Below are 26812 nucleotides of genomic sequence, written 5' to 3'. Positions count from 1 at the left end.
GCAAGTTATGCAAATCTGAACCAGAAATAGGAAGCCACTTACAGGTCATTAAAGATGGAGCGATCTACATGCAGAGCAATCCAATATCCTGAATTCTCATTTTCAAAGAAATATTGACTATAAAAACCATTTGGGCTGTCATGCTCGCAAAATAATGCTGTCAAATCCCAAAGGAAAAGGGGAGGTGGGAGGAATGTTACATTTCCTAGCACAAAGGTATTTTGTGACCTAGTACAGAAGTCTCCTAGATTTGTATTATTCATAAAGAGTGTATTATTTCAATTGCAGTGAGCTGGATGGTTAAACAAACAAACAAACAAAAATCTAAGTAGGTCTGAATATAAAGTTAGGCTGCTAGCATGGTAAATTTCTAATGAGAAGTATCTGAGGGAGAATTCAGGGCATCAACTGATTGCATACTGCAGGACTATCCAAGGACCAGTAACTATTTTTGTACTTGGAGAGGAGAGGCCTTTGTTTCATGTTTAAAAGCTTATCCTTCCACATGGCTACTTACGTTTGGTGCACCTCTGGGACCCAGGAACTTTGCTCCAGCCATGACAGCATTGCCCACCACAGACATTCACCCTGCCAAAAAGAAAAGAAAAAAAGACAGTAGGGATCAACTGCCAGGTGCAGACATCGCCAATAAATTCTGCTGCATTTCAATAGCTCACTATTTTTCTCTCATTGGGGACCCTTTAAAGCAGGGAGGGGGAGGGGGAATGAGCTAAAAAAGCTAGCAACTATAACAAGAGACTAAAAGAAAAAAATAATAATGAGGAGGAGAGATTGTGGTGACACTTCAGTGGAATGCTAGGAGTAGGCAGGAGGGGTGGAGTATTTCAGGCCTGAAGGAAAGTAATTATAAGTGTTCCAAATAAGAATAGATTCTTCAGTACTTAGAAGGCAATAGGTCTTTCCTGACTGTCTGTGAGAGGCCTTTCTTTTTTCTTCTGCGGTTACCTCACTTTCATTGTATGTGACCTAGAGGCACATCTCTCTTGGCTGTGTAAGCATGAAAAGGAGTAGAGGCATCCAAATGCCTCAGCTGTTTACATTCTCACCACCTTCTCTAAGATTAAGGTCCCAAAGCTAGATGTCTCTGACCACAATATGATGGAGGTCTCTAGCTAAATCTACCTCCCACAAACCAAAGGAAAAAGGAAGCCAAAAAAACCAAAACAAAACAAAACCAAATTAGCTAGTCCACCTCATGCCAGGTGAGAAACCAATATCATCAGGCAGTTTTAGGGGCACCACTAAGGGCCAGCTGGGAGCAAACATATTCTGTTTTTACAATCCTTATGGATGATTTTTGGCTTTTCTGCATTAAGATAGCAGATGGGCCATATTGCGATGGGCTCCGTCCATGAAAGTTTGAGTACTTATCCAAGCTTAAATGTAATGCTCTTGCAAATGTTCCTATATTATAAAATAGTGAGTGACTTAAAGCATGTCTGAATTTTTCCCTCAAAAATTTAATCAGTGATCATTATAAATGGTATTAATAGTAAATAGTAAAATATTAATAACACTGAATATGTTATATGAACCATTACATTTTTTACAGAAATAAGAATCATATACAAATTCAAGCAACATATTTTTAACACAAAGACTTTCAAAACGTATTGGAAGAAGTGTGCTAATTTATATAAGAGACATTCCCTGTTTGTCCCACATAGAACATGCTTCTACTGAAATAGGCTCAGTGTGATTTTTTTCATCTAAAAATAAAGTTGACTGTTTCTCTTTAAAACTATGGTTGGTTACTGAAAAGAATAAAGATATTTAATCATACTAATTACTTAAAATATAATCAACCAAAACTTTAACTGGACCATTACTGTATTTGAATTCATGATCTTAAGCTAGGCAAGTGCTTCTTAAAGTGTGGTCCTAGGACCCTTAAGATTTCCCCAAGGCTCTTTCAAAGATTAATTAAATCAAAATTATTTGCCAAGCTATGTTGAAAAATATCACAATATTAACCAAGCTATGTTGAAAAATATCACAATATTAAAACCCCAACAACAGTAAAAAACAGAGGCGGCAGTGAATGCATCAATTTTAATTTTTAATACAGTGAATATCTATTAATTCATGCAAAGAAAAGATCTTTGGGGGTCCTTCATAATTTTTGAAATGGAAAGGGATTCAAGAGAAAAGAGTTTAAGAAACATTGTCTTAGAACATTGCTTCAAAGAAGAATCTGCTTTCTATTATAACATTCTTAAACTAACCATATGAGCTGGGTTTACACATCATATGAAACTAGCTAAACACAGTTTAGTCTACAGCAGGGGTATCAAACTCAATTTCATTGAGGGCCACATCAGCATTGCGGTTGCCTTCGGGGGGGGGGACAGGGTGGGCGCAGCCTACCTGGGTGGGCGTGACTGGAGTGGTGTGGCCTACTGGGTGGGCATGGCCAGCTCTACATCGTTCGCGTCAAGGGTGCTTATGGGGGCCTGGGCAGGAATGGGACAGATCTGAGGGTCTCTGGCAGTAGGAGATGGGACCGGGACAAGTGCCAAGGCATGGTCTACTGGAGGAGACTCACTGTTCCTCTCAGGCCATGCGGGGGGAGGGGGCTGGACGGTGACATGGAGGTCAAATGCCCAGCCCAGCCCTCAAGCATCCGCAGCACTAAGCCCAGCCCCACTTCCCGAAGGGGGCGCCCAGCTGCACTTACCTCCTCTTCAAGGCTGCTGCTGCTGTGCTTGCTCTCCTTAGCCAGGTTGCTCATGATGGGTACAAGGGCAAAGTAATTACTCCCTCTCCATGTGAGGAGACCTGGCTTTGTTAGCAATAGGATGGGAGACCCCCCAGGATAGGCCAGGAGGAGGGGGAAAGGGGATGGTGAAAGGGTAGCAGGGCAGGAGTAAGGCAGGACTTCCCTCAGACCTTCCCTCTCCTTCCTTTCTTCCAAGAACAGAGTGGTGGGAAAATATTTGAGATGAGGGAGGGAGAAAAACAGGCTGGGGAAGTGTCATCCTTCATGAGGAATGAAGAAATGCACCATCGCCTGGAAGTGGCCAGCACATGGCCCTCGCCTACTTCACATATCCGGCTTGGTGGGCTCTGGGGGAGGGGATGCCATGAGCAGCGTGAGAGTTGATGTTACCTGTGCAGTGCTGTCCAGCCCCCAGTCTGCCCGGTTTTGGCAGGCAGCGGGGCGCTCTCCTCACAGTGCCGAGAGGCTGAGCTGGGTGGCACGAATCTGAAGAGAAATGCAACGCTGCCCAGTCCCTAGCCTGCCCGAAGTAGGCAGGGCCATGTGCTGGCCACTTCCAGGCGATGGTGCATTTCTTCATTCCTCACAAAAGGTGATACCTCCCCAGCGTGCACCCAGGGGGCAGTGCCGACGCAGCTGGGACCGGTCCCTCGCTGTTTCCAGACAGCCTTGTAAAGCTAAGACTGAATGTATTTCAGCATAGATGACCACCATGAAATTGTACATTGGCTGCCGGCTGGCCTGGGCTGGGACCAAGGCAGCGGGGGCCGTTCCCTCACTATTTCCAGGGTGGCTTCGTGGGCCACATGAAATCACTTTGCAGGCCGGATCTGTCCCCCAAGCCTCATGTTTGACATGTCTGGTCTACAGTATAGGTCAGGGGTGTCAAACTGCTGGCTCGCAGGCTGGACGCATCACGAGGAAACCACGCCCACCTCTTTGCCGGCAATGGGGGAAAAGCTCCAATACGTCAAGCGACGTCACAAGTTTGACATGTCTAATATAGGTAGTTCTCAACAGATGATCATAACTGAGCCTGTAATTACAGTTGTAAGTTGTTGTGTCATGTCATTGCATTTCAAGTTCTGAGCATTTTGTACAATTAAGTAAATAGGAGGCCATTAAATGAATCCATTTTCCCAAATAGCCCTTTTTGCTGGAAACCAGAAGTAAATGTCAGAAACCCATAAAAAAGGTTGTAAATCATGGTCACTTGATACAGGATGCTGCAAATGGCTGTCAAAGTGAGCCAGTTGCCAAGTGCCCAGAGTGCGATCACATCATCGCAGGAGTTTATGTGGCCATCATAATTCCAAAACCAGTAGATCTGGGGAGGTCTGTTGTAACTTTAAATGGTTAAGTGACCAGTCATAAGTAGGGGACTATCTATATTTGCATAAAATATGGAACTACCAAGCCCCCTTTTTTTCCAAAATTCAACAGCAGCACTTACATCAAGCATAGTGTTGACAATAAACTCTTTTACCCAAGAAAGGAGTGGAGATTTATATGAACCTTCAGAAATACCTCCAGTTAACATGCATTCTCTACCAAAACCTTGAACTCAAATGACTTACAACATCATGTATTTAAATTCTTCTTTCCATTTCTATAGCTATGGTTGATTTACGTGAAAGATAACTAAGCCAAAACTTTAGAAGGGAGATTCTGCCCTTGCTCCTTTTCAGTGTTTCACACTGGCCTTTAAGTTACAGTCAAAGCAGCTTTTCTTAACTTGCTATCTTCCAGATGCTTCTGGGCCTTAAAACTCCTAGAATTCTCCAAAACACTGGCTGGTTATTCACTCCTTCTTGGAGAACACCTGGCTTTGGAAGTGACTCTTAAAGAACAGGAACAGCATGATGCTGTCCAAAGATATTATGCTACCACTTTCACAATTCCTAATCACCTCAATCTCTGCTGGGTCATTCTGTTTGAGAATTACAGGGACTGCAGACTATGCACTCTGGAAGACAACAGATCAAGGAAAACTGGAAAGAAAGAAGAGAAAGAGAGGGGGGAAAAAAGTCCCAAAATTGGGGATGGGCGTGAAGAGAACAGCATTGTGGGAAACCCTAAGCAGTGTGAGCATCATGCATCGGATTACGGGTCGGCCAGTCCACAGGCATGCGCGATTTTTTGGGGGGTGGGGGTGGGGGTAGAGAGAGACTCCCGAATGGCGAGAGCACCTGGGCCAGGCGGGAAAAAGCACCGTGGTTGTCGCCTTACCCTTGCAGCTGCCGCAGATGGGCTTTAGGGTAGATCTTAGCGCTGGAGGCGCTGCTGTTGCTCTGGCGCTGCTGGCTCTTGGAGCGCAAGACGACTTTTCCAGCTTTGGCGAAGGAGGAAGAGGAGGACGCCGTGTGGATGCCGGCAGGTTTGTGCTGAAGACGCACGGTGGGACCCATGCGGAGCTGCACGCCGGCATTGCTCGGTTTGCTCATCCGGCGAGTTCGCTCCAAGGTGCTGCTGCTGCTGCTGCGCCGAGAGCTGCCGTAAGAGGAATCCACCAGCTCCAGGTTGAACAGGCGCTGCTGCCTTCCGCTCTGCCGGCGGCTGTGAGACGCGCCGGGCTGCTCGGGCTGCAGCACGTAGGTGACCGTCCTCACCTTCGCCTTTTCGGAAGCGTCAAGCGTTGGGGACCCAAAGGCACAGACGCAGAGCAGGAAAGCCCACCTGATCCAAGCCATCGCCTCCAATTCCAGGGGTTTTTTTTCCTCCGCAGCCGGGCAAATTCACACCAACTTTCGGCGCAGACAAAAGAAACGCCAGGAGTCTCCTTGGTGCTTCGCGAGTCTCCCCACACACACAGAGAGACACACACACACACCCTCCTTCTCCGCTTGCGTTGCTCAGAAAGGGCAGCTCCTTCACCTCACCCGCCCCACCCGCCCCTCCAAAAAATAAAAGTGCTCTAGGTTGGGGGGTGTCTCATCCACCGCCTTCCCGCGTTGCCTTTCAGCCTGCGAGGCAAGTTCAGTCCAAAAGTTTCTGCCCCGAATAAGAAAACATGGTTAGGCGAAGGAGATAGCTGGGAGCTTGCAGAAGGGGGCGGTTTTCTAGCTCAGGGGTATTTCCCCTCTTGGGAGAAGGGGAAAAAAAAATCAGGCAGGCTGAGGAAGCTGGTAGTACCCATAGGTAAGAACTAACCTTTTTAAGGCAGTTCAGACTGGCGGGGAGGGGGGTGAAATCGGTCTTTTTAAAAGTTTCTCTAGCTGTGTGGCTCCCCTTGAGTGTCGGATCCGTGCGACCAATCCCAGAGAGCCGTGACGTCAGGCAGCCGTTCCTAATTGGGAAAACTATAAAGGGGGCTGGAGCTCCAAAGTCACAACCCAGTTTCAAAACCAGAATTGATGCACATCTGCCAGCCTTCCCTACCTCCGCCGATGGCAAGACCAAAGACCTCAGCGGATAGTCTTATCTAGCGATACTTTTGTGCGCACACACCCCGCCGATGGTATGCGTTGCATTTCCCCCTAACTGCTGGGTACTGTAACAGAAAGTGAGAAAGGAGCTTTCCTGATCCAGAGATAGGGAATTTCCTTCAATTTTGCCCCTTGTTCCTGTAGCGCTGTCAAGAAGTGATCTGAAAAGTTCTAGTGTTGAAACATACTCAAGGGCTGCTTTTCATAGGGAACTCAAGAATGGCCTCAGTGGCGTAGCATGGGGGGTGAAGGGGGGGCCGGCCGCACCAGGCGCAACATCTGGGGGGCGCGCTCGCACTGAGCTGCTCAGGGAGCCCCAAGGGCTGCACAGGCTTGGCTCCGCTCTCGAGCTGCTCTTTCTTGCAAAGCGAAACGAGTCCGGCAGGTGAGATGGGCGGCCACATAAACTGAATAAAATAAATAGAAGCACCCAACTCTCCACCCAGGCTCAGGCCAACCGCAAACGCCCTGCAGGCGCCCCGGCAGGCTTGGCCGAGCGAAGACGAACCCGCCGGCCGGCCAGCCTAGCTTCATGCACATGCGTGGCTTTATTTAGCGGGGCTCATGTGCGAGCTTGAATGCAGCGGCTCTTGCAGGTTGGAGCCCTGCCCAGCCGCCCTCGAGAGGGACCCAGAAGCATCCCGCATGCGCGCGACTCTTCTTGGAAAGTCTACGTCGCTGCGGGGCACGTCTTTTCGGCGGTGCCGTGATGTCACCGCCCGCCCGCCCCTCTATTTCCGCTTCCGGTTGCCTTGCCCCAGGTGCTGACAACCCACGCTACGCCACTGAATGGCCTTCTCTATCAGGCACCATTATTCCTTGCCTGCACACCCGTTGGGGACAATGGGAGTGGTAATGCACCGGTGGGCTCCAAGTAGGGGAACGCTGGCTATGTTTATCTTGCCTATTCTGATTTAGTTAAATAAAATAGGGAGAGGAATGAGTGATATGTTTGCTACCTTGAGTTGCTTATTAAATAAGGTGAATTTGAAAAAAGGGTTTTAATTCTTTTATTCAGACATTGGGGAAGCCATTTGGTAAGTGTGGAAAGATCCCTGGCAATCAACACAGTTGTTCACGGCGGCGAAGTTACACATGGGTATGATGTGAACAGATTGCTATGACTAAAAATAATAGAAATGCAGACTAGAGCTTTACAACCATGGTGTGTTTAACCCTGGCTTATTGTATAAACTTCAGGAGGATAAATTCCCAATGATTAAGCCTATGTACCAAACAAACCACATCCTGAGGGTCCTTGGTGCTCTCTGAGTTTGGGTTGTTTTCTTGCAGATGTTTCATTATTCAAACTAGGTAACATCATCAGTGCTAGTAAACAATGGGGTTTAGTCTCAATGTATATTCTAGTGGCTTGACCTGTCATTGTTGGTGGGAGTGGTCTTGGAGGTTCTTGGGGTGTTTATTGCAGCAACCCTGAACAGAAGAAAAAGGAAACAGATCATTTATACAACATCTTCCCACAAAATGGGTATCCGTGCAACTTCGTCAAAAAGTGCCTGACCACTCCAAGCCAATATAGCACAACCAACACAAGCTGTAAAAAGGATAACGCTGCCATACATCAAAAACATCTCAGAAATCACCAGCAGACTATTACAATCACGTGGAATCAGCATAGCACACAAACCATCTAACCACCTTTAGAACATCCTAAGTCAACCAAAGGACCCAGCAGCCCCAGAAGAAGAAAAAACAGGAGTCATGTACAATACAGTGTAAAGACTGCAACATCATTACATAGGACAAACATGGAGGAGACTAGCAGAGCGCATCCATGAACATGATGAAGATTGTAATTTCACAACATATGGATAGACTTAGCCATCGTTTCAACTGGGAAACTGTGACCGTTCTAGACCAAGCCAAATCCAAAAACACTAGAGAATTCCTGGAAGCCTGGCAGGTTTACAAATTGGCCATCAATTGACACATAGACATAAACTACATCTACACACTACGCAAAAGAGATGATCAGCAATCCAAAAAGGGAGTAAAACGACAAAAACACCTTCCCACCAGCAATCAACATTCAGATGAGCATAGATGAATACCAAGATTAATATCAGACCAATAGTCAAGAAGTAAACAATACCCCAATCAAGGACCTGCCAAACAAGCTAACAGTAAACAGTCCAATCAAAAATACTCCAAGACCACCCCCACCAACACTGACAGGGCAAGCCACTAGAATATGAAGTGAGAGCAAACCCCACTCCTTACTGGCACTGATGATGTTACCTAGTTTGGGTAATGAAATGTCTGCAAGAAAACGGCCAAGCTCAGAGAGCACCAAGAAGCCTCATCTTAACCCTGAGCTACAAATATCTGCCTTTATCAAACCACACCCTGTTATAGGTTTCCTTCGCACTGAAAAGTAAGCTGCAGAAACCAAATAGAAGCCAATGTGTTATGGTTCATAGTAGTCTATGGCTTAGACTCGAACCTGAAACTTCATTGAGGCCAGCTTCCTGTTAAAGCAAGAAGCCTATTCCCACAGCATCCCAGATAGATATAGATCATGATGCTTAAGCATTTGTCATAAAGAAACATTAATCTTCTGAGGCAGCCTATTCCATTATCAAACAGCTCATATAGCTGGACATTCAGTATAATTCTGTTTCTTGAACTTTAAACCTGTTGGATCAAGTATTTTCCCCGTGATTAAACAGCATTCATATGTTTTTATTATTATATTGCTTTATTAAAAGAACTATGTTTTAGTTTTCATATTTTATTGGCTTTTGGAATTATAACTGTTCTAGGTTCCTTTGGAAAGAAAAGTGTGTTATAAAAACACATCTTCGACAATTATGTACCATTATATTTAAGACCAAAAGTAATGGTAATCACACAGGTAATCTGTGCAATAAGGCTGGAAGATTTGTGGCTATCCAGATGTTAAATTAAAAATCTTGTTATCCTTAACTATTGGCCATGCTAGATGTTGGCAATTGGACTCCAACATCTGGAAGACTATAGTTATTTCAATCCTCCTAGAATTGCTTATGGGAAAATAAGCCCTGCCTGTATTTAATGAATGTATTTCCAGATAGTTATACAGACATTTATAAGGTTTAAACCCTAAAGAAATTTAAATTTATTACTGAATTCAGTAAACTATTTCTGAATCACATGCCTGAAATGGTACCGAACACCAGAAGTTAATGCTATACAATTTTATGTACATGTGTTCCACTGAAAAGTTTTAAAGCATATGATACAAATGTAATATGTCACGCATTTTCATATATTAAATATCAAAATATTGATGCCTCAAAACTATAAAAAATATTACAACCTTCCTAACATATAAAGATCCTTTGTTTATGCTGTTGCTTCTCACTGAAAGTTGTCTTATAATGCATTTAGAATCTCTAAATTATTGTCAATAGTGTTTATTTTACATCATATAGCTGGCTAGAGGAGAATACCTTTGCTGGCAATTTTATCAGCTTTAGCATTTGTGAAGTCCATGAACAGAACAGAATTAGAACATGCCCCTGTTTTTTGAACACTAAAAAGAATAAAATAAAAGACATCAATCTAGGCAGGCCTTTTCTAGTATGGTATCCTCCAGATGTATTGGGACTTCAGTTCCCATAACTGATAATCAGGAGAAGCAGAGAGAAATTCAGTACCACATGAGTATATTGCTCCTACGGACTAGAAAAAATTGACAGCACTACCAGTTTGCAATACATCAATCAACAGTCATCTCTCAATATAGTGTTGAATAAAGCCACTTTTGCCCCTTCTTTACCAGCCTTTTATTTTGATATTACAACACCCTTGAAAACTTGATTTCCCAATACAGCCCTTCTTTTGCCCTTTAATTGGACTTAATACTGACTGCATTCCAGAAGATAATCAACTTTTTCCACTTCTGGAAAAAGTATGTGCATTTTATGAACCCTCTCAGTTCAATATTTAGGGGGTGTTCATGTGATTAAACAAACCTGATCAGGCATCACTAGAGAGATCCCTTTTTAGGAGGAGACTGTGTTATTCTATACTGGTAAAAGAAAAAAAGCATGGTAGTACCTTTTTTAACTAACACATTTAATTAAAAAGGCATAAGGATTCACGAGCTGCCGCTCACTTCATCAGATGCATAGACTCAAGTAGGATTTAAATTGGGGTGATGCAGGGTGAAGACAGGGTATACATGCAGATATAGGTTACAAGTGAGACAGATTACAAGTGCTTGCAAAAAAGATCTTGGAATAGTAATTGATTGCAAGCTGAACATGAGCCAGCACTATAATGTGGCTGTGAAGAAAGCAAATGAAGTTTTACATTGCATCAGCCAAAGTATAAGTCCCAAGTGCTGGAAAATAATTGTTCTAGTTTATTGGTCAAATTTCACCTTGAGTACTCCAGTTCTAGGCATCAAACACCAAAGATTCAGACAAATGCAAAACAGGATCAAACAAAGGCAACAAAGATGACCAATGGACTTAACGATCATCCATATGAAGATAGACTGAAAGGTATGTTTAGCCTTCAGAAAAGATGGCCGAGGGCAATAGGACAGCACTTTTTCAAATACCTAAAAGAAAGTCACACAGAAGAAGGTCAAGACCTGTTTTTCCTTCCAAAGTGCAAGACAGACTTTATAATGGATTTAAGTTACAACAAGATTCTGAATGAGTGTTAGTTAAAAAAAATAACCTATAACTCTTAAGAATAGTTCAACAGTGGATCAGTTACTCAGAGTTGGTAGGCTTGCCTTCTGTTTCAGCAAACATAGGCATCTGATTGCACTGCTGTATTTTAAATTCTTGCATTCAGCAAACTGTTGAATTCAGTGGTTTAAATTACCTCTTCCTCTTCTTATAATTTTAAATACTAGCATTAGTATGTACATTAGCATGTACTCATAAATCACCTTCTGAGCAAAGCGCATACGTGAACATCTCACTGATACTGATGTATTACAGTATTGCATTTTTATTCTCTTCTCTGATGTCATATATGTTGAATTTTTGTAAATTCGGCAGGTTTATAATTTGAAATTACCAATAGAGTTAAGAGTTCAGCTGCAGAGGAGACAGTCTACACAGTTCAACTACAAAAGCATATGGTTATTGTTTGCTGGCATTGTTACATGAGCTAATTATTGGGAACTTTTTTTTGTTTATAGTAAATCTGTGGTAATGAGATGCAACTATATGTCTGTCCAAATGTCTACAGCTTACATTCTAGCAAAATTCCAAGAACAAAAAGTTCTAAATATCTCCTGTTCGGTTGTAGCAGAACACTCCAAAAGAACACATATGCATGTTTGGGATGGTTTCACTGTTCTGAACTTTGTCGGAATGAGATCATATCTATTTTTTAGCTGCATCTATTCCGTAAGTAGTAACAACTGAGCCTTCCTCCTCCAGCAGAATTAGTTATTTTTAAGTAGATGCAACAAGTTACGTCGTATCAAATAAAAATATCAGTTAAAAGACAAACCTGCTTATATTATTTATATAAAATATTTTATTTGCTTCTTGCATTCCAGACAACAAAGCATCTTGCAAGTAGCTTTAAAAACTCCAGAAAAACTCCAAGAAGCAAGATTTAAGTATAAAATGTATTAGGACTCATAAGGCTAAAGTCATGGGATAATATAGTTCATCTGAACAACACCAGTATCTCCTATTTTGTTCATCTAGATCTCTCATTATACTGAACTCCTTCTCATAGAGCAACTAGCTGAACACAGGTCTATTGGAGAAGAGAGAGAGTCATGTTAATGCTGGCCCTTATATGTTTTCCTCGCTTGCTCTCTTGGGGCCCTTCCTACACAAAATAGTTCTTGGTAGAAATGGACCTGGTAGAGGGTGCGGCAGTCCAGTGGGAATTGGGGAATGCACTTGGCATTTGTCCATGTTGCAACAGGCCATAGGAAAAAAAGCTGTTACTGTTGCCAAAGGGAACGTCTCTCTTTTCTAAAGCTTCATAGGAGAAATTATTTTTATGGAAACTACATGAAAGAGATAAAAGGTTTTTTTCCCTCCTGCTTGCATGCACAGTTCAGCAAAATACAAAGCCTCCTGTGCCTAGTATTAATTGTTCTAAAATCCAGAAGAAGTTGTATATTACACTTTAGCTCACGGGTGTCAAACTTGGCGTGTCACGTGATGTATCGCGACTTTTTTTTGGCATTGCCGGAGCTGGGGTGGGCGTGGCATCCGTATGATGCAACCGGCCCACGGGCTGACAGTTTGACACCCCTGCTTTAGCATAAGACAGGGGATTTTTTTTTTTACTTTTTCCCATTCTGTATGGAATAGATATGCAATAAAAATGGAACTGGGTTATTGTTGCCAAGCCTGGTTTTGATTTTGGCCTGATTTGAACCCTGTAAGTGCACATAAGTCAGAATAATTTTTGCTGTAATTTTGTGCACTCTCTGTCTATGTCTCATTTTTCCATCCTAGACAAAATATCCCCCAGACCCAGATCTGGAGTAACAGAATGAGCAATCCCAATAGGATGAATCAGTGAAGAATATTGTATAGATAACTACGTAAATTGGAAAAATCTCCAAGAATTTTATGCCGCCATTTCTTCGTGAGATTTAAATACACACTATTTGAAAGACTATGTTAAGCACATATAATTACATATATTGATCTTTAGAAAGAGATAATTAAAAAAAACCCTAGAGATCCTGTTCAGTCTAATGGTTTAAGGCACTAGGCTAGAAACCAGGAGCCCGTGAATTCTAGTTCCACTTCAGGCATGAAAGCCACCTGGACAACCTTGGGCAAGTCAGTCTCTCAGAAGGCAATGGCAAACTATTCCTGAAAAATTTTGCCAAGAAAATTGCAGGGATTTAATCAAGCAGTTGCCAGGAATCAACCATGACTTTAAAGCATACACACACATATTAAAGACCTGGGTTCTGAGCTAATTTTGCTTCCCCAGACTGTTGTGATCAATCAGGACCCAGGTCTTTCATAGATTGCATGAAAATGAAAACCTTGGAGCAACATGACAACATTAAGAATTCTCTCAAGCAGATTAATTCAGAATTAAACTGCTCAAAAGCTGACTCCTGAAAGAGAAACCAACGGTGACAGGTTGAGGTGGTTGTCCCTTTCTCCTTTTCTGCTGCCAGAAGAGGTGACCTTTAGGAACTACATTGTTTACTATTTGATTTTTAGAAGAATTAAAGTTCTTTGGCCAACGTCTAATTGTTTCATCCATCGTTGACGTTTGCTGCCAGATACAATGAAGCTGCTTGCCTTAAGCCAGCTGGATTGAGCTACCTTCTGTGAAGTGGTACTTTGCTGTCAGAGCAAAAGAAGGTTGTATGCATTTTCAGCTTCTTTGAAACTCTATCCTAACCAGTAATTTTAAAAGGAATTATACAGGAGCCATGGTATGTTACATTCTACTTGTACACAAAAAAGATTGACATGGACATTTGCCTATTGGAATAGCCATTGAACTATAAAAATGAAATATTTTGTTTCCTGTTTCCATGGGTATATATATATAATTTTTCAAACATACCAATTCCCTTTACAAAAGTTATAAAATATAATATTTAATTAGAACTACATATAAGTATATGCAATAAGGATATATAATACAGTGATGGAACATCAGTGACAAGGTTCATCCCAAAACTACTTGAGGACAAGCTGGCAACTTTTTAAAACTAAAAATCAACCTTTGCACCCATCAGAAACCATTGTACTGATAGTTGGGACACATATTGTGAACCTACAAGGAACTATCTGTATTAATACCTAGCACTTCTAGGAGCCAGGGAGAAAATAATATCTGAATTAGTTAAGTTATGTATTGATACCAGAAGTCTGGATTTTCATACCTGAAAATGCAAGAGAAAGAATCTTTCCCATTGCTGTACTGTATTCAGCCTCAGATTCAGTCAAATGGTTTTGATGGCCCTTGAAGAAGAAAAAAAGACGCCATTCTTCCTTACCGCTTGTTCTGTCCTTTGAAGAAGGGAGAAGACAGGATGAAGAGAGTGACAAGGAGCAAACCCAAGAAGTGCCCAGTAAGTGCAACCTCTTCTACCAGCAATGAGATTTTTTCCTTCCAACCCAGACTTTTTTCTCTTTGCCTGCCATATAGTTAGCTACTTTGCTGTGGCCACGATCCTCCTGAAGTTTCCTTAAAGTGCCTCTCTGAACCTATTAATAACCATAATAATAGTGCAGAATGCGGCTGCACGGGTTGTGATGGGAGCGTCCTGATACTCCCATATTACACCCCACCTGCGTGAGCTGCATTGGTTACCGGTTGTCCTCCGGGTGAGATTTAAGGTGCTGGTTCTTACCTATAAAGCCCTACATGGCTTAGGTCCAGGATATTTGCAGGACTGTCTACTGCCAGGAACGACTGCCCATCGCCCTGTGTGCTCACACAGGGAGGGCCTCCTCAGGGTGCCGTCGGCCAGACAGTGTCGACTGGTGACCCCCAGGGGGAGGGCCTTCTCTGTGGGGGCACCTGTCCTTTGGAATCAACTCCCCTTGGAACTCCGGATGGCCCCGGATCTCCGTTCCTTTCATCGCAACCTTAAAACATGGCTTTTTCAACAGGGCGACCGGGATTGATGGAAGGGAGGTTTTCTTAATTTTGTTTTATTATGTTTTTAATTGGACTATTTATGGGATAATTTGATTTAATACTTTTAAATGTTCGTATTTTGTGTTTTTATTGTTAGCTGCCCTGAGTCCTTTGGGAGATAGGGCGGCATACAAATTCCATAAAATAAATAAATAAATAAATAAATAAATAAATAAATAAATAAATAAATAAATAAATAAATAAATAAATAAATAAATAAATAATAACAATTGCTAATAGAACAAAGTTCATCAAAGTCGACAGAGCTAAGGTTGCATTTCTAACAGACTATCCTATCCATTAGATTAGACACATTAAAGTCAGTGGAAGCTACGTCAAGCAGGTGCATCCAAGAAAACATGTTTAGGCTTGTGACAACTGTCAAGTCAGAATACTTGTGATATTTTGCCTTAGGACCTCAGTACCATTTTTGCTTATACTGTGCCAGACTCTTAATATTTCCTCTTTTATGGAATATCAGATATTAGTTTAAGATGGTGAAATATGACCTTGAATTCAGGATTTGCCTGAGTGGAAACTGGCTGATAAAGAGTTTTTCTTGCTCCTTCTTCTGTTGCAGCCCTCCCTGAAAAATCAGTACAGGCTTCAGTGAAGCATTTTAACCAGGCAAACTGAGGATTAGTGTAAATTCTGCCCTATGTAATCTAACCTCCATATTTTAAATAAACTGGGATTTCTTACAGCAGACTTGCACATTTGAATTAGATGTGCAGACTTTTACCAGCAAATACACATGCGGAAAATTATGCTTCCCCCAGTCAAAGTGGCATTTAAACCAGCTTCATGTTAGAGAAACCTTTCCCAACCGTCGTGTAGCTGAGCTGGATTTAATTGACTAATGGCTAGAAAAGATGGGAGTTCCTGTTCAAAACATCTGGATGATGCCAGGTTGGTAATTGGGGAGACCTTTTATGTTGGCTTGGGAGGCTGAATTAAATACGAAAGTAATATTGCTAATAGAGAAAGCCTGTTTGTTTTTTGTTTAGCTAGACAGACTCCCAGAGGTGTGATTGCTTTGGAAAGAAGAGATGCTTTTTGAATTTTCATCTTGTCTTAGACAGTCTGCCCTAAATTAAATATCCCTAACTGCCAACTATAAGTTTTTCCTCCTCTTCAAATATTGCCATAGCAATTTTGCTGTGGTTACCTAGGCCAACAACTCCAAACACTAGGCTGTTTGTGGTGTAGGGAATGACATCTTCCTGTGCTCACACATTGCTCTCACTACTACACAGTGATTCATTTTTCCCACTGTCAATTCTTAATCTAAGCCATCCCAAGGAAAGACCACCTGTAGGATCTGTTCCCTGATTCACTGATGTCTTCTGTTATAGTTAATCCTCTTAAATATCTATATTTTTTTCACTTATCTGTAAAGAAGCAGTAACGTCGGTTTGGCCTAGTGGTTTTATTTTTATTTATTTATTTTTCACATTTCTGAACTGCCTGTCTCCTTCAAAGAGGAAAGCTAGAACAGAGGCTAGACACCAGAAGGGTGTGGGTTCTAGTCCTGACTTAGGCATGAAAATGGGCTGGGTAATTTTGGGTCAGCTATTCTGTCTCAGCTCAACCCAACTTACAGGATTGTTGTTGTTGTGGGGAAAATAGGAGGAAGAAAAGAAATCCAGTACATTTGCCTTGACTTATTTATAAAAATAATAAAGGCAGGAAGTACATACATACATACATACATACATACATACATACATACATACATACTGACAATAGGAGAAGCTTGAAGGCATGGAGGCACAAAGAGTACAGGTAATCCTTGATTTACTACCATAATTGAGCCCCAAATTTCTGTTGTTAAGTGAGACATTTGTTAAGTGCATTTTGCCCCATTTTACAACATTTCTTGCCACAGTTGTTAAGTGAATCACTGCAGTTGATAAGTTAGCAACCTGGTTGTTAAGTGAATCTGGCTTCCCCATTAACTTTGCTTGTCAGAAGGTCGGAAAAGGGGAATCGCATGACCTTGGGACACAGCAACCGTCATAAACATGAGCCAGTTGCCACGTGTCTGCATTTTGATCACATGACCATAGTGATACTGCACAGGTCGCAACTGTGAAAAATCATCATAAGTCACCTTTTTCAGGGCCATTGTAACTGAACTAAACAAACTGTTGTAAGTCGAGGACTACCTGTACTTTGTTATACCGGTCCTTGGTTCAAGCTTTAAGCAACCATCTTGAATGAAGGTAGGCCTATTATATTTGGGCTGCAAAAATCCAGGTGACCTTTGGGTGGCAGCAGCTACAGTTTATGCATCTCTTTGCTGTCATCCAGTGGTGATATAGATTTTTGCAGCTTAGACAAGTACAGTAGGCCAAACCAGGAGCTCCACTGCTGTTGCTGCTACTTCCTCTTCTGCTCTCCAAGTCATCCATCACTTCAACAGTACAAGAGGCAAGGGAAGCAGAGTCTGCAGAGCCCTTTGCCCCTCCTATTCTTTTCTTTCTCTTCTTGCAGCCTCTTTCTTCTGGAGATAGAAAAAAGGAGAGAGAAAATAGTACCATTTCTTAGCTGCAAAATGCTGAATGATCATTAGTTGACAGCAAAAAGGTTACGATATCCCTTCAAAGGCATCTCATCGTTATCCCAATATTTGGAGCCCAAATGTGGTATGTCTGAAAGCGAAAGATTTTCAATCATTCAAGTGGAGTGAAATTTTCGGAGAAGAAGGAATGTGAGTGTAGTCACCTGTGCAACCTGTCCAAAGAGAAGGAAAGAGACACTTTAGTTGACAGAGGAGCTAAGTGAAGATCTTTACATTCCTCAGATCTGATGCTAAAATAGAAAGGAAGGGGTGTAGGAACTGTCTCCTCTCCACTTTTCTTCAACTGCATCAGCCCAATGGATGGACAGTGCCTGAGTTCTCTCACCATTGTGGGAGAGCCAAGTCTGAGAGGTTGGCCTTAAGTAGCATCTCTAGTTAAGTCTCTGCCAAATAGAGTATCATAACAATGTCTGAGCTACTGTCTCCATCTATTTCAGGAAAATAATTTTCAAAACCAAAGAGCAATATATTTAATACTTCACATGCCAGGCTCTTTTAGAATACCATTTTTAGAAGAAATGATATATCATAACCACAAATGCATCATTTATCCAAAAATGCAACTTTCATGATCAATAGCAACTGGGCCACTTCTGATATTTATGTTGTGTACCACATACGGACAACTTCTAAGAAACAGCAAAAATAGCCTCCAGGTTCAGGTTGAAAGGAGACCAAGTTGACCTGTATTATCACATTTTCCAAAAAAACAAACCCAACCCAACCCTATAAATATTCTGGTTCATATAGTTTTGGATGTGTCTTTGGAGGCCTGTGATGGTAAATGCAACAGAAGAAGAAAATATTTAACATGTTTGTGACTTTGAAGAGAAAGGTCTTCGATTACATCAAAAATTAATAAATGAGAAAACACTCTCAAATTTAATATCTAAAGTTAAAGTCTCAACCATATATATATATATTCCATAGAAGGATCATGTAGTTACATGGGCTATGTAACTGTAAACAATTTTATACAATAACATTAGTGATTAATGCCAATACTACAGAGAAAAAGTTGTAACAATAATGCTTTTCTTTAAAATGTCTACCCTTGTGCTGATCCTCCAGAAATCCTAGAAAAGAGCAAACCACAAAAATATTTCACAATCAAGAGCAGGAGTGATGTATATTAGAATCATACTTTCAATCTACATGTTTGATTATTCTGCTATAACTATAATAGAGAAAACACCCACCCAGCCACTGTAAGTTGGAGAAAACACAACTATAAAATGGATCTCTTTCTAGTTTTTAAACATAATCTTCCAGTATTGCCTTTTACTTGATCAGGTTTTCAATCTGAAGATCAACTTCATCTTGGCAAGTTTCCCAAGCCATTTTATTGGAATTTAAAAAGATACTGTAAGTATCACCAACTTTCACGTTGATAGATCAAACCATATATTTGTCAAGAAAGCTCTGTTGCTTTTTCTTTATGGCAATAATCTTTATGGCAATAAGCTTCACAAAGCCTGAGCTTTTAGATTTTGACCTATTTTTTTATAGATCTGGCTCCTAAATTTGAGCAGGTAATTGGCTGAGATATCAGGAATTTCTTATAAGACAATCAACTGGCAAATTGAGGAGAGTGTACTTTAAGCAGAACTGATTAAAAAGAAAGATTAGAAAATAAAATAGGCTGACATCTGTTGTTCCACTTGAAAGTATATGCCCTTGTTTTTATTTAAATCTGATCCAAATGAATGCAAACACTAGACAATATATTGTGGCTTTGTAATTTTTCTTTTATAATGTTCCAGAGAATGAGAATATTTGTATTAAAAAATCCCTTTTTAATGGACTGAAAATGCAATTCAGGGCATCTAAGAGACATCCTAGACATTTTTTAAAAAAATCTCAACATTTTTTTAGTTAAATAGCATTTCCCCTCAATTAAACTGCTCAATTAATTTTTTTTGCCACTGAATTAGTGACAGAGGAGAGAAAATAAATACTTTAAATGGGAGTAACCCTTAAAGATGATGACATATGTTCAGCTATTGCCTCTTTGCCCTTTGCATGAATTCTTGGTCACCAAATGTTGCCAGCTGATGTTCTAGAATTGTGTCTAACACTTCTAATATCATAACTCCCAGTTAGCATATCGGAAGGCTTTACATTGGAAAAAGCCTCTGAACTCTTAGGTAGAGAATATATGCTGCTCTGGAATTTCCTTAAATGTAAGGAATGGACCTCATTCAGTATAAATACACATGATAGTAGAAGCCACTTGGGACAATTTATTTATTTTTATTAACTCTGTTTGATGTAATGTCAAGATTGGATTCCAATAGAGAATATAATCCCAAGACTTTTAAAAAGTGTATTTGTAGTTTAATTTTCCAGAACGTTATTGTGAGTATTAATTTTGAAGTCTAGTCAGTTGTGACAGACCAAAAAGTATAATGTTGAGCTTTAGGGGAAAAGTCTAAGCCAAAAGTTACATATCTTATGGGATCTTGATGGAGCTAAGGTTTAATAGCTTAACTGACCAGGTGGTGATTTCAAGGATTTGTAAATTAGTTTGGTGGGGGAACTGTCTGAAAGTAAGAGAGAAAATATAAGGTATTAGTTAAGGTATTGTATTTGGGCTGGGGAGACCCAGATTCAAGTTCCTACTTGAGCATAAAGCTCATTGAGTGACTTTGGGACAATCCTTCTCTTGTAATCTAATCACCAAACAGGGCTATTTTTTATGGAAACAACAATAGAGGTGATAGTCCCTCCCACTGTATGCTACATTGAGTGCTAATGAAAACGTAGGATTTAAATCATAATTTTATCTCTAATTAGAGGTTTATAGCTAATCCAATAGTTATGCCTACTTTCAAGGAACATCATTCTATTAATCAGGTGCCAGCCTACTTTTTCTTATCTATCATCACCCTTAATATATGCCCTGTACAGCCATAACCTTCAACAATTGAGAAAGGGACATTTTCATGTTGCCCCACTAGGATTTAAAAAACAACCTCTAAAACGTATTCATTTCTCTTTGGCTCTACAGAATCGTTGCTTAATACAAAACCAGCTTATGTTAATGGTTTGATGAACAGATATGCAGTATATGGACATTTCATAGAACCAAGTCTCTTGATAAACACAAAATGAATACTTGAAGTGGTGCTGTGAAAACATTGAGATTGGTATTCACCGAGTAACAAGCAGCTGGTTCTGAGAAAATGCAGAATGGTTAATAGATGACAACTCTGTCATTTTACAAAGATACAAGAGCATCTGAGTTGCCACAAAGTATTTTAGAGAGTTAGGCGGTTTTCAGAAAAAGCATATTACAACTATGTTTACACAATGTACCAACCCATATGCAATTATACAATCTATTTGATTAAACCAAATGCTTGGATTCATGTAACATATTGAATCATAAATCAACAATATATGTAAACCAAAAATAAATCAACCAACATTCTATCTAGCCTAATACTGTATATCATACAACCAGGGCTTTTTTTCTCATAGAACGCTCAGAACAGAGTTCTGGCACCTTTTTTGAATGGAACCTTGTAGTGTAGGCAAGGAGGGTTGTATGCCGTGTGTGAGTTCCGGCACCTTTTTCTTTTACAAAAAAAGCACTGCATACAACCCAGCCAATGTGCCTTCACTCACTAGATATTCTTGGTAGTTCAGTTATAACCCACTGCTTCTTTCATCTTTTTACAAAAAGTGTGTAGGAGAACTGAACAAGTGCTATATATTGGCTAGGTTCACATGTGGCACCAGTTCACCATTTGGTTTGTCTATTTCTGGCTTGGTATGTTGTGCATCAAAAGCTCAACATAATTGTGGACCCAGTTATAGTGGGTCATTCAAGAAATTATAATTAAAACCAGCTATGGCATAACATGAGAAATAATTTCCCTTAATGCAGGGGTGTCAAACTGCCGGCCCATGGGCCAGTTTCATCATACCTAAGCCACGCCCAAATGATTGCTGGCAATGTAAAAAGAGTCACGATACGTCGTGACACGTCACGTGATGTGGTGAGTTTGATACCTGTGCATTAATGACTAAGGCATCAGGCTACAAACCAGGAGACTGTGAGTTCTAATTCTGCCTTAGGCACAAGCTGGTGACCTTGGGCCCATCACTGTCTTTAAACCCTAGGAAGAAGTTAATGGCAAATCACTTCAGAAAAAGACAGGCCTCGAATACTTCCTGGGCTTGTCCAGGGAATCTCTGAGAACTGGGCACAATTAAAAGAAAGAAAATAAAAGCCATAAAATGATGCATAAACACGGTCATTTTCTTTGAGCGGTGAAAGCACCAGGAGCTTTCCACGGAAGGATCTTTAATGCAGGACCTTTGCTATAGCTCAGCATAAATTAGGAGTGTCTTATTCTATGGATCTTGAACTAGGCAGGAGTACAATGAATCCAGAAATGTTTGGTCAACTGAATTTGGGCCATGTGAGCTTTTATTATGTTAATTAACATGCTATTACACGAGAATCTAAATTAGATTGCAAATGGAGAGAATCTGAAAGCAGTTTCTGATTTTTTTTAAAAAAAAAACACAACTATATAATGTGCAAATTAATTTTAGTGTGCGACTGATTTTACAAAACCATGGCAGTTATGTCTAACAGTGATGATGGTAGGAATAAACTTGTTAAATACATGGATGCCCACAATATCATAGTATGAAAGCAGTAGAATATTTGCAAGGATGTTAAGAATGCAGTTAAGCTAGAAAGCTTTTTCTAAACTTAAAGTAATACATATATACTAAACATACTAAACATATCAGGGTGCATTTTTTTCAGAACTAGCAGAATCTTCCACAAGTTTATGATATATTTATAGTGGTAAAATTCTAGAGTTGGAAGGGGCCATTTAGACCATAAAACCATAAAATTCCTCTCCTGGTGCAGGAATCCAAATTAAAGCATAGTTTCCCAGGCTGATAGATGGGGGAGCCCACTGTTTTCTTTGGCTAATTGTTTCCACCATGAAATTGCCCTTATTGAACTTGCGGAGGTTTTTTTTTTCTTCACATTCAATTGGAGTCTGCTTTCCTGTAATGTCAATCCATTACTGCATATCCTGCACTTGATACAATGAAGGTCAGGACCTGTTCTTTTGTGTGACATCCTCTCACACATTTTAATGTGCTATCATATCTACCCCCACCCACATCTTTCAGGCTTTTCTTTTCAAGGCTAAATGTTTCCAGATCCTTCTATCTCTCTCCATAGTTGCTAGTCTGCTGATCATTCTCACTGCCCTTCTCTGACCTTGTTCCAGTTTTTTGAAACCCTACTTACAGTTCTGGAGTGTTTTTATCTTGTACTGTGCTAAAAAAAAGTCAAAAGTCAATGCCTTCCCCCCCCCTTGAACCTCACCCCTTCTTTTCCCCTTTCCTTTTCCTTCCTATTTCTTTTTTTTTTTTGTATTTTATATATTAAATAAATAAATAAAGACTTTAGAGGGTGGGAAAAGAAACCTACTTATAGTTCTCATTCTAAAATGGGACCCAATATTAAAAATTAGGTTTGTCCAACAGAGAGTAAAGTTGAACTATTATTTCCTGTGATTTGTGCATTATATTTCTGCTGCTTAACAGAAATAAATGCAAACTGCATTTGTCTTTTTTTTGCAGTCACATCACACTGCAGATTCATATTTTATTTACAATCAACTATAATTCCAAGATCTTCATAACTATTGTCAGATATCTTCCATTCTATTTTTGTGTGTTTGATTACTGTTTCCTAAATTAATATCTTTGCATTTATCTATTAAATAAGGTAAAGGTTGCCCTGCACATGCGTGCTAGTCGTTTCCAACTCTAGGGGCCGGTGCTCATCTCCGTTTCAAAGCCGAAGATCCAGCGCTTGTCTGAGGACGTCTCCGTGGTCATGTGGCCGGCATGACTAGACACCAAAGGCGCACGGAACGCTGTTACCTTCCCACCGTGGTCCCTATTTTTCTACTTACATTTTTACATGCTTTTGAACTGCTAGGTTGGCAGAAGCTGGGATGAATAGAAGGCGCTCACTCTGTTATATGGCACTCGGGATTTGACCCGCCAAGCTGCCGACCTTCTGATCGACAAGCTCAGCGTCCTAACCCACTGAGCCACCACATCCCAATTATGTTATTTTTTGTTCATTTCTTTAACACGATTTTCAATCCTTTTTCTACTCTTTGGCCTATTAACTATTACACTCATTTTGTGTCATATCCAGATCTTATAAGCATCCTCTGCATCTCTATTTTTTAACAATAAGATAATATAACACTGAACTGAGTGATTTCCAACTTGATATCTCATGTCAGTTTCATTAGATGCCACTGACCAGTATTTTTTTCTGTAAAGTTTTGAACCATCTATTTTAAAAGTCATGCCATCTAATACATGCATACATAATTTATTTAGCAATTATTTTGTGTGCTACTTTGTCAAAAGCTTTGCTTAAGTCAAAGTATCACATCTACAACATTCCCACAATCTACTAAAAATTGATCCAGCCAAAAATGGAAGATTAATCAAGTAATGGGAATTGTTTTCAAGGTTGTTGATTATCAGCTGTAGATTATATAGTATCTGGCCTGTGCAAAGTTCCCTGGAGTTTGCTTTCATCCTGTTTACTGACAGGAATGACTTTCACCTTCTTCCAATTGCCTGGCATTTCATCCATTTTTCCGGATTTTTTATTTTTATTATTTTTATTTTTATTTTATTATTATTATTATTATTATTATTATTATTATTATTATTATTAATAATAATAATAATAATAATAATAATGAGAAGGAGAAGAAGAAGAAGAAGAAGAAGAAGAAGAAGAAGAAGAAGAAGAAGAAGAAGAAGAAGAAGAAGATGGAAGGGACCTTGGAGGTCATCTAGTCCAACCCCCTGCTGAGGCAGGAAACCCTATACCATTTCAGACAAATGGCTGGCCAGTCTCTTCTTAAAAACCTCCAGTGTTGGAGCATTCGCCACCTCTGGAGGCAGGTTGTTCCACTGATTAATTGTTCTAACTGTCAGGAAGTTTCTCCTTAGTTTTAGGTGGCTTCTCTCCTTGACTAGTTTCCATCCGTTGCTTCTTGTCCTGCTGTCAGGTGCTTTGGAGAATAGCTTGACTCCCTCTTCTTTGTGGCAGACCCTGAGATATTGGAACACTGCTATCATGTCACCCCTCACCCTTCTCTTCATTAAACTACACATACCCAATTCCAGCAACCGTTCCCTATATGTTTTAGCCTCCAGTCCCCCAATCATCTTTGTTGCTCTTCTCTGTACTCTTTCTAGAGTCTCGACATCTTTTTTACATCGTGGTGACCAAAACTGGATGCAGTATTCCAGGTGTGGCCTTACCAAGGCATTATAAAGTGGTATTAGTATTTCATGTGATCTTGATTCTATCCCTCTGTTAATGCAGCCTAGCACTGTGTTGGCTTTTTTGGCAGCTGCAGCACACTGCTGGCTCATATTTAAGTGATTGTTCACTAGGACTCTGAGATCTCTCTCACAGTTGCTACTATTGAGCAAGGTACCACCTATACTATACCTGTGCATTTGATTTTTCCTGCCTAAATGTAGAACCTTACTTTTTTCACAATTGAATTTTATTTTGTTAGATAGTGCCCAGTGTTCGAGTCTGTCCAGATCCTCCTGTATTTTAAGCCTATCTTCTGGAGTATTGGCTATTCCTGCCAGCTTGGTGTCGTCTGCAAATTTGATGAGTTCCCCATCTATCCCCTCATCCAAATCATTGATGAAGATGTTGAAGAGCACTGGGCCCAGAACAGAGCCCTCGGGCACCCCACTACACACTTCCTTCCATGTAGATGCAGTTCCATTGAGGACCACACGCTGAGTACGGCCTGTCAGCCAGCTACGAATCCATCTGGTGGTGATGCTATCTAACCCACATTTTTCTATCTTATCAAGTAGTAGGTTGTGATCTACTTTATCAAATGCCTTACTGAAGTCCAAGTAAATTATATCCACAGCATTTTTCTGGTCCACTAGTTTTGTCACTTGGTCAAAGAATGAAATAAGATTTGTCTGGCATGATCTGTTTTTGACAAACCCATGTTGGCTTTTAGTGATAACTTTGTTCGCATCAAGGTGTTCGCTGATTTGTTGTTTGATTATCTTTTCCAGAATCTTCCCAGGTATTGAGGTCAGGCTGATAGGTCTGTAGTTTCCTGGATCTATTTTTTCCCCTTTTTTGAATATGGGAACTACATCAGCTCTCTTCCTGGAGCACTGGTAGTTCCCCAGTGCTCCAGGATCTTTGAAAAATATAGTTCAGTGGTTCTGAGATCACGTCTGCCAGTTCCTTGAGAACCTTGGGGTGTAATCCATCTGGTCCTGGTGATTTGAACTCGTGTAGGCTGGACAGGTGCTCACTTACCATTTTCTTGCCTATCTTAACTTGCGTTTCTATTCTGTTTTTTATGGCACTGGTTTTGGTTGGTTGGACTGTTTTTTCCCTTTGTGTAAAGAAAGATGCAAAAAACGAGTTAAATAGTTCTGCTTTCTCGCTGTTGCTTGTCACCTTCTTGCCACTTTCCCCCACTAATGAACCAATCATTTCCTTCACTTTTTTATTGTTTCTTATATGTTGAAAGAAGCTTTTTTTGTTATTTTTGACTTTGGTCGCAAGCCTTAGTTCATTTTGAGCCTTAGCTTCCCTCACTTCATCTTTGCAGGCACGGGCTGTTTGCTGATATTCTGCCTTAGTTATGTGCCCCTCTTTCCACTTCTTATACTTGTCCTTTTTATCTTTCAGTTTATCAGAGAGTTCTTTATGCAGCCATGCTGGTTTCTTTTGAAAGCTGTTATTTTTCTTCTTTGTTGGTATTGTGCTAGACTGGGTCTTTATTATCTCACTTTTCAAAATTTCCCAAGCTCCTTGAGTTGTTTTCCCCTTTAGGATTCTCATCCATGGAATTCTTCCCAAGGTCTCTCCAAGTTTATTGAAATTAGCTCTTTTAAAGTCCAAGACTCTAGTTTGGCTGTATTCTATTACTTGTGCTTCCATAATGTTGAATTCCAATATTGCATGATCACTTCCCCCAAGATTCCTGTGGCTTTGACACTTTCTATCATTTCATCTCTGTTAGTGAGAATGAAATCCAATATGGCTAATCCCCTAGTTCCCTTCTCTACTTTTTGGGAGACAAAGTTTTCTGCTAGGTTTGTGAGGAATCTCTTAGATCTTCCACTTGGTGCAGAATTTGTCTCCCAGTTGATATCAGGGTAATTAAAGTCCCCCATTACTATTGTGATGCGCTTCCTACATACCTTAGTTAACTGACTAGCAAAAAGTTCATCTATTTCCTCTGCTTGGTTGGGCGGCCTATAGTATACACCTATGGCAATGTCATTTTTTCCCCTTTTATATTGACCCAAATACATTCAAGTTTACAGTTTTCATCATTGTTGTGCTCTATTTCTGTAGAGATAAAG

General features: G+C 40.5%; 1 protein-coding gene across 1 annotated transcript in view; it reads right to left on the bottom strand.

Annotated features, from left to right (window-relative positions):
• The window catches only part of LTBP1 (latent transforming growth factor beta binding protein 1), a 223830-nt gene extending 218248 nt beyond the window's left edge, over positions 1-5582 (bottom strand). Inside the window, exons 1-2 of the mRNA XM_081313310.1 lie at positions 4970-5582; positions 518-588 (exon numbers count right to left, since the gene is read on the bottom strand). Of these exons, the coding sequence (XP_081169436.1) occupies positions 518-588; positions 4970-5430 (532 nt within the window). The 5' untranslated portion in view covers positions 5431-5582. The remainder of the gene's footprint in view (positions 1-517; positions 589-4969) is intronic.
• Between the last annotated feature and the right edge of the window lie 21230 nt (positions 5583-26812).

The sequence above is a fragment of the Vipera berus genome (assembly GCF_964194415.1).
Source record: "Vipera berus genome assembly, chromosome: 1".
Lineage (NCBI taxonomy): Eukaryota > Metazoa > Chordata > Lepidosauria > Squamata > Viperidae > Vipera > Vipera berus.
The sequence above is the reverse complement of the archived record's forward strand: the minus strand, read 5'-3'. Positions and strand labels throughout refer to the sequence as shown.